Source organism: Telopea speciosissima, chromosome 9 (genome assembly GCF_018873765.1).
Source record: "Telopea speciosissima isolate NSW1024214 ecotype Mountain lineage chromosome 9, Tspe_v1, whole genome shotgun sequence".
NCBI classification, from domain to species: Eukaryota; Viridiplantae; Streptophyta; class Magnoliopsida; order Proteales; family Proteaceae; genus Telopea; species Telopea speciosissima.
In genome coordinates this window covers 61,202,190-61,213,164 of record NC_057924.1, presented here as the reverse complement: position 1 = coordinate 61,213,164, position 10,975 = coordinate 61,202,190, and the positions used below count along the sequence as shown (strand labels likewise).

Here is a 10,975-nt window from a genome sequence, read left to right as displayed (position 1 = left end):
TTGTATGATAAAATTGAGACAAATATTTTTATAACTAATATAAGACTAAGTGGGGAGCGCCGCACTCCCAACATGGAATAGAAACGTTAAAACGAATTGAAGCACAGGAGGAGACGCAGCATGGTTAGCATGGGGGGAAAGGGAAACTCATATGTCAAGGAGGGGAGGGAGATGATGTATGACACTTGACGGTGCAGCCAGAAGACTTTGAATAACTAGTGTCCCAAAACACAACATTTAAAGAAAATTAAGGTGTGATACATATCTGACCTCCAAAGTTATGAACATATGTGTGGCGGACCCATAAGCTGACACCTAATCATAGCCTCACGCTTGAAGTATGCACAAGGAACTCTACACGTGACCTGTTAATAACACAATCACTGACAACACTGATAAATTCGGATTACGGTTCTCAATCGAATCCCCCGCTTAACTTGAAGAATACGTAACCCTAAGGAAGGAGAAGAGGGGCAATGCCATATAAAGGGAGGCGGAGGAGAGAGGAAGGTAAGATCCTTATACACCGCCTTTTTCTTCTTGTCTTGATCACGAGGCTTTTTGTCCGAAGGTCTTTTCCCTCCGACTTCAGAGCAAAGAAAAGGCATGGGAACTGCCTAGCTCCGGTTGCTCACAAGGCTCTTAACCTTGAGGTCACAGGTTCAAATCCTGTCTCCGCAACATTTTCTTTTGAAAAACCAAATGGAGGTCTGACTAACTATTCTATTGGTTGAGACCCAGAGGCTCTAAAACTAAACTTTCCGTCTCCGACCTTGTTAACTGTTGTATTGCTTTGAGATCTAACATAAGCATCAGAGAATCTTCTCTTGAAATCCATTCCGAGGCTCTCACCCGCTATGTCTTTTGATTCTATTGTGTGCAGAACCGAACCGGACCAAGGAAGGAAGATCTCAACAGCAACAAGGTGACATGCATGACCGTCAGAAAGTTTTCATATATTTGAGAAACTCTCTATTCATCTTTATATCAAATCTTTAATTAAAAAGAATTACTCCAATTTATAGCTAATCACCAAGTGATTGTGATATATATCACAGTCCAATTAAAACAAACACCTTCCAATACTCCAATTTTACAGGGTTTCTGATGCCAGGAAGTACTTGAATAGGACAGTTAGGCAGCTTGAAAGTCATTACTGTCAGGCTACCAAAACCCACCATACTTAGAAATATCCTACCACCAATTGACCAAATGCTTTAAAGACCCCAAGACACTGGGGAACTGCTACCATGTCATGCTGATCCTATCAAGCCAGCTAGTCCTTGTCTTACTAAGCCCCTCTACAGTCACCTTCCTTGTGGAAAACTCCCATGTTAATAGATTCTCTTTCAAATAAGTTGACAGTTCCAATTATTGGCTGTGATCGATTTCACAACCTTTTTATTGGATCCATATAGTCGATCACATTAAGTTGGGATAAGGTTGAGTTTATTGTTATTGTGACTAATTTCGCAATCTGATTAGAACCTGATAACTGTGAATCAAACTCAAATCAGGTTAGACCACTAAGTGAGAAACTGTTTCTTGTTACTTCTTCTTGAACTTTTTTTTTTCTTTCTTGGGTAATGCACTATTATCTCTTCTTGACTTAAAAGCTTAATAAAAGAAGATGCCACAATTCACATAGGATGAAATTATGTATAGTAGGGAGAAACCAAAGACATGGTTGGGAAGATTGTCCTTGTCGCACATTCATACGTCGATATATTCTGAAACCCAATTCTTCTTTATTTTCTTGCTTCATAATGCTTTTTAAACTCAGAATCTATTCCAAGAAATGCATACCAAATAGAACCTAATTATAAACATACTAGAACTTGAGAACGTGTGATGTATTCAAGATTCAACATAAAAACAACCTTTTTCTTCTTTGTATTATAAGCATACAAGTTGCTTTTCTTTGTTTTCCTTTGCATAGACCTTGAGTGTTTTTCTAAACGTTTGAACTTTGAAATACTCATTACTATTGAATCCCACATTTTCAATCGTTTGGGGGGTCAAGATTGGTACCAAGGTCATATTATGTCATTATAGGGGTTTAAAACATGTTTGAAGAATTTAGAGAAGAAAGTTCAATATTTAGAAAAATATACCTATAAAAAAAACCCTTTTAGAGAAATTTAATAAGAAAAATCATATACATAGTAGGTAATATGGTTTAATTAGATAAAAAAAAATAGACACACGCGGTAAAGAGGGTATTTCCCGCGTATCCAATGGTTAGACTATCAATTATCAGTATTGCGACATAAACATAATGCGTTTTAAACCCAGAATCTATTATGAAAATGCATAACTGATCGATAAATATTATGGACATTGGATCTCAATTTGCTCTAACCCTTTACCCAATTTCTCAAGATTTATGGACGCAGATCATTTAATGGAGTCGTGATTTCATTGTGTATATCTTCAATCACCAATACATGCTTCAGTACACCAAAAATTTGAAAAAATTTTCATTTCAAAGTTATACAGTATTTGAGTATTAATTTATTTCAATTTAATTTGAGCTGTGCTAGTATGACTTTGTGGAAAGACATAATTTTCCATCCTTCCTGTGCCTTCATTTCTTCCTTCTTCTGGATTCTCCAAATCAATTCATCCATTACTCATAGGACTTTGATTTACTGTAACAAAAACAGTAGCCTGCACAGTCCTATCTGATTCAACCACAACGCGATTCTCTGACACATTTCGCAAAGCATGGTTAGGGAAATAGCCTGAGACAGGGGTGCTCAAGGTGTAATGAACATGTTTGATGAGATTAGGGAATAGTAAAACATTGTTGAAATCAATAACCCATGAGCTTCCATTCCCTTCAGTCATTTCTCTTGCAACAGTTGCCCTTAATTTCATTTCGTTTACGTTGTTTCGATCGATCACAACTCCATCAATGGTCTTGAAAGGTCCATTTGATTGATCCAATTGGACTATATTCACCCCTGTTCCACTTCCTGAGAACATATTATCAACAATGTTGACACCTCTAATTACTCCTTTAATGGACTTCAATAAAATGAAACCATCACCAAGGAAGAATGTATTAGAGATAAGTAATTGAACTGGGTCTTCTGCAACGATTCCAGTGTAATCCATGTAACAATTCACAATCCGGGTTTGTGTCAAACCAGGTAGCCTGAGATAAATACCTGTTCCACCCCAACCAGTAGCTTTGTTATAGCAATGAACTCCAGTGAGTGTATTAGCCTCACCAGCCACCATTATTCCAATTGCTGCAGAAAAGATGACCACATCTGTGACAGCATTATCATTGCCTATTAGGCTGATTGCCGTGCCGGAGAAGCTCTTCTCTCCGGGGTCACCGCCGGCGGTGATGTGTTGCCCTAGGAAAGAGTTTCTAATGTAGGTCTCATGGCCACCTTGGACTAAGATTCCATTGGTTGTGAAATGAGTAATGTAACAATTGTCTATGGTAGTTCTAAGTGAGTTGATAACTGAAATCCCACCTCCTCTGTAATTAGAGTCTAATAGGAGATCTCTAAGGGTGATATATTCATAGGAGTAGGTTGATGAGGAAGATGCAGATAGCTCTATCAAATACCGATTTCCCGGAAAACTATTAGATGCTTTCAGTGATCCACCATGAATCTGTTCATGGAAATTATTAACACAATTAATAGGGTTCTTCTAATAGATGCTACAGAAGCTACAAATTAATGAAAAGCAAGTAAAATTAAAACAGATTTGTGGGAACCTACCAAAAGATTTCCACCTCCACTGGCTGGCAACCTCAATGGTCTACTTATCATGTAATAGCCTCCTTCAAGGTATACCTGTGCACCACCAAGATTGGTGATCCCCTGCATCAGATCTCCATTATTTGGAGATTCAAAAGCATCAGAAATAGCTTTGAGGAGTGCTTCTGTGCTATCTGTTTTTCCTGTTGGATCAGCACCATAGGCTGTTGCTCGATAAATTCGCGGACTTGATGTTGCTGTCTGCATAATATGCATTTAAATCAGAGAGAACCCATCAAAGAAAAGAAAAAAACAGAACAACCCAGAACCAAGAATTGCTGGGAAAGAGAATTTGCAATGAATTATATGAAGATTTCAGCTGAAGAAAAGACAGAACAGAACCAAGATCATTGATGTTTTTTTCTTTCCTAACACATAAGTTGGAGGTAGGAAACAAGTAGAGACAAGAAAGATTTAAGAGGAAGAAGAGTAAGGTAATCACCGGTGGTGGCGAAGGAGAGATCAAAGAAACCAGATTACGGCGAAGGATTGAAGCTTTAAGTTCCTGCATTTGATTCATTTGGAAATAATGAGGACTGTTTGGCAGCAAACCTACCTTCGGATAATCCCCATAAACATGAATTACAATGAAGCTAGCGAACCCAACAATTGTGAAAAACGCCACAGCTTTTCTTGCTATTGTAGCTTTCATTTCTCACTTATTATCCAATTCAGATAGAAATTAAAGAGAGACTTATCTACCTCAAAGAGAAATTGAAGAGAAAAGCAGAGAAGCTTTGTGTTTTTATATGAGAGAGAGAGAGAGAGAGCTGTGAACATGGAAAGAGAAGGGCTTAACAGATTTACTAAGAAATGGACAAGTTCTTTCTTATATTAGATCATGCACATATCACATCACAATTCTAAATACCTTCCAAGCAATGAAATCTCTTGTTAAGCAACAACCTCCAAGAAAATTCCTCTTCAATATTTTCTCTTTCTCTCTCTCTCTCTCTCTCATGGGTTTTCTACACGTGGCCAAACCCATTCACTTCTTTCCAACATGGGCACATTCTTTTCATCTGGTAACAACCTCTCCTATGACTCTTACGATGTGAGGTCATAGTCCTCTATGAATTTCTTCAGCTCTACCGAAACTTGCGGAAAGCACTTCTATTGGCTGAGCTTACATTTTTTTTCTTTATTTCAAAATTCCCAAAATGTCAATTGTCAATTATGAAGACTGTATTGACCTTGTGGCGGCACTGTCGAGGTTCCATAGGTTAACATTCCCCTCATGTGTTGTCCCTATGTGCATGTGTGACCCTTCTTTGAGTGATGTACATGGATATATCATTACTGATAGACATGATGCTCTGTTATCGATTCAAAGTATCTAATTCATAAACTGTTGTGTGTCTAATGAGGATCGATCTATTGTATGGGTAATATTAGATTGGGCAAGTCTAGAATGAGATAGGTGAAATGGTTGATTTAACGTGTTCCATCAGTTCTGAAGATTTTGGTGTATTGGTCAAATATCTAATATTTAGTATCAGAGCTAGACATCACGTTATGGTTTGAGTCACAGAAAGGGTTACCTGGAATAAAGTGAAATGATCAAGAAAAGATTACCTGCTGTCAAATAAAAACCATGGAGCAGAATGGAGCCGCTTGGAGATAGCCCGAGGATGACGGTTGCGAAAACATGGTGATCTGTTATGTATCTAATGGGGTTCGATCTAATGTATGAGCGCTAAGTTGGGTCAGCTTAATATGGGATAGGTTGAAGGATTTGATTTAACGGGTTCCATCAGCTTTGAACTTTTGGTGTGTCGATCATGTACCTAACATAAATGTAAGTTATTAAGTGGAAAAACCCAACTAGTATATGAAGACATAAGATCGCAACGTTAAATCGTAGGTTTATTAATCTCAACATAGATAATAAGAGATCTCATCAATAAGGTAATATTTTGCATAGAAAACCTAAGGAGCTGCCTCTTGATTTAATGGTTTGTTCAACATAAGTAATTTCTTGTTTTCCAAACTCCAAGTTTCTCTAACGTACAGTAGTCTTTCCTTTGACTTTGATGATTAGGAAAGACGAGAAATTACCATGAACTTTTCTTTGAATGCATTCCATGTGATGGAATTTAAAAGCCTTGGTCTAAGAGCCCTCATAGCCTCCATTCAACAATTATGCAACTGTTTAGCTATCATTATTCTTCAAAATCTTGCTAATTAAAGCATTTAATGTAAAAATTTTCAAGTTAAACATGAGTAATATTTGTTTTCTATGAGGCAAAGTGGTGGGACTCGGGTAGAACTCATTAAGAGAGGGCGTCTAATTGCTTAATTATAAGTTTTTACATTGAATTACTCACATTCAAAGTGAGATCGTTTTTTTCGTCTAAAATCCCAACAAAAAGAACTGTAGGGAAATGGAAAAATTTTTGGATTGATCGGACAAAGTCAAAAAGGAAAACGTGATAATTAAAACCAATGGTAAGGCCACATTTGTTTTCCAGTTAAATTCTGTCTAAAGAAAGCAAACATGGCTTAAAGAGTAGGACATTCTTCTTATTCTGTGACAGAAAAGTAAGCAGTTACCCACTTCTTACATTAAGAACCCCAGCATCACCAAGTTTGACATAATGTAAAAGGTACTTTCCCTCTTTTAGTATATTTTATTTTATTTTTTCTCATCCTTTGATAAAAAGATTCATTCTCTTCATAAAAAATATGAGATAGAACCAATATAGATTTCTTTTTCGAGATTCATTCTTGGAGTAGAATACCTCATTCAAAATATTTTTTTGATCCAATAGGCAAAGATCCATGGCCCACTTAATAATTTCTTTGTATATATTTCACAAAATTATGGATTGTCATTGAGGACTGCTTCAATTGGTATGTCTTGTGTGATAAATGAGACCATTTTGGAGCATAACTTGTTAATAATGAAAGATGGTAGAGTGGAGTAAATGATGGGATGAGGCTGTAATAAGAAGAGAAAGGAATATATGCCTTTGGAACTTAGATGGTTTTCTGTTGCTTCTACTGGTGCTACTCCTCCATGTTGAAGTAAGGAAAGAACACTCCTTGGAGCACAACTTGTTATAAATTTTTAAAATTTTTTTGGGGAAAGTTTTCATACACGGCTTACACGTGTAAGCCGTGTATGTGAGAGGGTGGGAGTTTCAAGACATTAATTAATGGATGGGGGTTTATAATTTTTCCAACTCTTTGTGAGAGGGGACATGCCCGTGCATGCTTACACGGCTGTGTATGAAAACTTCCCCCAATTTTTTTTTTTACCCATAAAATAGTTGATACAATGGTCAATCCCAAAAAATGGCTCAGACCGGCTATATTGGACTGGTACAGATCGATTCAACCATTACCTTAAATCAGGGTTGCTCAAGCATCGACCCAAATTGTGTATGTTTAGTATTCTGAATTTAGAAGTCTATGTTTTGTGCTAGAGCAAATAATTTAGGACCAAGTTTTCCTTAAGCCATGGTGAATAGGAATCCATTAACCACAAGACTTAAGATGCAGAGGGTATCAAGAGGGTATTTTGGGAAAAATACTAAAACCCTGTAGAGATTTGTGAACCTTCACCGAAATAACTAGGTTGGACTATTTTAGGGGCATGCACACTACATCGGTACATATTATATATTCCTCAAGTCCCTTCCATCAAAGAAGAAATAGATTGAGAAACGTCACTGCATCACAGATGACTGGTTTTATCACACACAGTTGTAGAAACCAGCCCAGATTGCTCCATTTACCCTCCTCAGGTTTAACTAATGGTTCATATAAAAACTTGAAATCAACCCGGAAAGTGTAACTGTGTGGTTTACTCTTGTTAAATCCATTTTGACCAGTTGGTCTGGTTCGATTTATAAAACTATATATGGTTCTGCCTCACAATAACCATATTGTTGCAGTAGTCTTGTTCTATTAGTACTTCCATCACATTACTTTCTATGGAACTGGACAGAAAAGTGTTCTTGGGTCGATTCTACACTAACTCTCTTGAGACTTGACTATTGCTCACATATACAATGCATCAGGGCGTCTTCAGAACTTTCTTCGCTGTGTAATTAATTAGTCATTGCTTGGCCTTGTGAGATCCGTGGCCGAATCTTGGCGGAGGTTTCCTTGCTGACATCATGCGTTGCCCGACACATGACATCAGTGTGACATCAAGACATGAAACATGTGTCTGGGTCAACTCACGATTTTCATGCAGTTTACTACTAAGATATTAAAACTCGGGTCTCAGTACCAATTCGATTCTTGGAAAAACCGAGACGAGTCGAGATCTCACCGAGTTGGTGCATTTTTTTTTTTCAACTCAAAGCCTCAACTTTGGCTCAACCCGAGATCTGGACCCGAGATCAGAGATCTCGCCAAGATATGTCGAGTTTTATCCAATTAGGTAAGGTATTTAAGTGGTAGGTGGATTAAAATAATGCGACGAAACCAAGATCCAAGATCTCGCCAAGATATTGCACTTTTGAGACTCGTAGGTAGTCTCGTCTCAATTTTTCCAAAAACCGAGAAACTTGACGAGATCTTGCGAGTTCTCGAACTATGCTTACTGCTCAACTTCAAGAAAACATGAGTTATGTATAGCTGAAGCATTGTTAACAATTGAAAGTGTGGAGCAAATACTAACTAAAGATGTTCCCAACTTGACCTTCAATGGCACAAACTTCTGGGAAGATCATAGTTCAACCTATCAATCTTGTTCTGAAATTTCTATATCCAAAAGAATAGGATTATCCCAGGGGTAGGTAATCAACTCCAAAACCTATAAATGGAACTAATAGAATAGTATATCTCAGCATACAGGATACACAATATTTATGATACTCAGGCCATAACTGTCGTTAACATGCAAAGAGCATTGGAATCAACTTCCCCTCAGTAACAGTAACAGAATATTATTCTAAGCTAAAAACATCAACTTATCCTGAGTCTTCAAATAGCTTAAAAAATTCTTCTGGCATTCAGGAATGGCCTATATTCTGCTCAAGGAATAATAATTCGAACAACCAACTTCCCCTTTTGGCCATGAATCACTTGCCAAGTGACAGACAGATCATCTAATATTTCAGGAATCGCTGGACAACGTCGAAAATAAGAGGGCTGAAACCATAAGCTTCAAAATTTTGGTTGATTTGGATTGTTAAATCCATGGATTGACGGAGTCCCCAGAGGATTTCTTAGATACTGAGACTCAATCATGCCCAATCAAAAACATTGTGTAGATGTATTGCCTGGAATAAAGGATTGAAGCTTTTCCTTTTCTGAAAACCACGCTCATATCAAAAAACCCCATATGAGTTGCAGAGCTTCAATCAATTCAGAATTACAGAGAAGTGAAGCATCGCCCAGTGAGAAAACATTAGCTGCCATCCATGCTCTTTTGTGTGGAAAGTGAAACAAAAGCACACATTCCTTGGTTGTTCACTTGTTTAGGTCTTTTTCCAACCACCTAGGGCCAATGTATTTGGTTAACACTCATCTCTTCAAGCTGCAAATTGGCTCTCATCCATTACAAAACACCAGTCCCTTCTACAGTTTTACTGGAAAAAAAAATTCAGAGTACCAAATCAGTTCATAGATATTAGAATTTAGGTTTCTTGAAAAAAGTTCGAAACAATTTTGTGCTTGGACTTTAAATACCTTAATTAATCATGGGTTCAGTTTATTTAATTCAAGCAATGTAAAGTTTTACTTGTTTAACTTTAGAGTTTCTGATTTACAGGTAAAAGATGTCTCCCCATTGCAGCTAGTAGCCAACAACCAAAAGGTAAGAACAAAACCTTTCACACAAAAAAGAAAGTTGCATCTCTTTGTCCTTCTGTTCTACCTCTTTCTTCTAGATCTAGGTTGGGGGGGGGGGGGGGTGAGGACTCTTTAATTGGGAATTGGGAATTGGGAATTGGTGACCTCTGTTCCAATGAAAAGCTCATCCAGGTCGCAATATATTCCAGCCAAAAGATTTCCATTGCAAGGCTTCAACATAGCCTTTCTTTTACTTATGAACAAACTCTCCCTAGTTTTGATATGAATTTTAGGGTTGGAAGAACTCAGAACTTCAACCCATCCAACCCACAGTCAGGCCAAGAGAAGCCTGGAATATGACTGATGCCTGCTGATTAGACTGTACTATGACTTTGTAGGAATTTTATTCACATTATTTAGCTGTTACTTGCAGTAGTATTGTTAACTTCTTGTGAATTTTTCTGTTTAGATTCTTTCTTCTTTTCTTTTTTTTTGGGGGGGGGAGGGGGGGGTTAGAATTCTCAATAATGCTTTTAGTTTCAGGTCTGGTAAGTATCTGCATCTACAGATGGGCAGGTTTTACAAGACTACTGCATTGACTGTATTTTGATGGGCCACTTCCTTGAAAAAACAGGAGCCAACCATCAACTAAACTCCAACCCACCCTTTTCTTAGAGTAGGCAACCATTGACTGAACTGAAAATGTAGAAAATGCTAGTCGTGATTATGTCTAATTGGGAGACATGTTCTCAACATCAAACACATCATTGCTAACCTACAGAATGGAAAGGGTCTTCCAAGCTTAGGTTGACTTTTTTCCTGATCCCAGTTGACAGATTCCAATCATCAGTTAATCTAAATAAAGATGCATAAGAGACACATCACATGCCTAGCAGCATAGATTGTAATTTCTATGCTGCCAAACCAGAAACCATTTTTATGGTCCATGAATAATGCTACCATGAGTGTGGGTAAATGATCATAGTGATCCAGCACAAGATCATTCTTTTTTCATGACGGGGCATAAAAAGGACAGTAACAGGCCATAAAATATGAAATCTGTTTTTTTTTCCTTCTTATTGACAGTTCTCAGGTAACTATTGGACTGACACATTTTTGCAAATGATTAGCACTAGCATCAACATCAGCATCAGCATCAGATGAGTTCATCGGTTCACGGTAAGGTTACTCCATTGCGACCTAGTGGTTGCGGGTTGGAGTGGGGGAACAGCCTCTCCGCGAAATGGGGTAAGACTACGTACATTATGACCCTCCCCAGACCCCACAGTGGTGGGAGCCTCGTGCACTGGGTACGCCCTTTTTTTATCAGCATCAGAATCAGATGGGTTCATCTCTAGCTTTACATCTATCCTTCTTGTTTTCTTCAAGATAAAGTATGGGATGACCGATGAACCCTGGTTCTGGGTGTTTTATCTTTTTTTCTA

The 10,975-nt window shown here is 37.8% G+C and overlaps 1 protein-coding gene across 3 annotated transcripts; it reads right to left on the bottom strand.

Annotated features, from left to right (window-relative positions):
- Positions 1 to 2,400: 2,400 nt before the first annotated feature.
- Positions 2,401 to 4,643, bottom strand: LOC122639423 (polygalacturonase QRT3). Of its 3 annotated transcripts, none has more exons than XM_043832277.1 (4): positions 4,476 to 4,643; positions 4,225 to 4,443; positions 3,744 to 3,983; positions 2,401 to 3,633 (listed from the first exon to the last, which is right to left on the bottom strand). In XM_043832277.1, exons 2-4 carry the CDS (start codon positions 4,432 to 4,434, stop codon positions 2,623 to 2,625), a joined length of 1,461 nt encoding a protein of 486 aa, XP_043688212.1. In that variant the 5' UTR covers positions 4,435 to 4,443; positions 4,476 to 4,643; the 3' UTR covers positions 2,401 to 2,622. The 3 variants fall into 3 exon arrangements, with proteins under 3 accessions (XP_043688212.1, XP_043688214.1, XP_043688211.1); XM_043832279.1 differs by having other exon boundaries at positions 4,339 to 4,443; XM_043832276.1 differs by lacking the exon at positions 4,476 to 4,643 and having other exon boundaries at positions 4,225 to 4,469.
- Between the last annotated feature and the right edge of the window lie 6,332 nt (positions 4,644 to 10,975).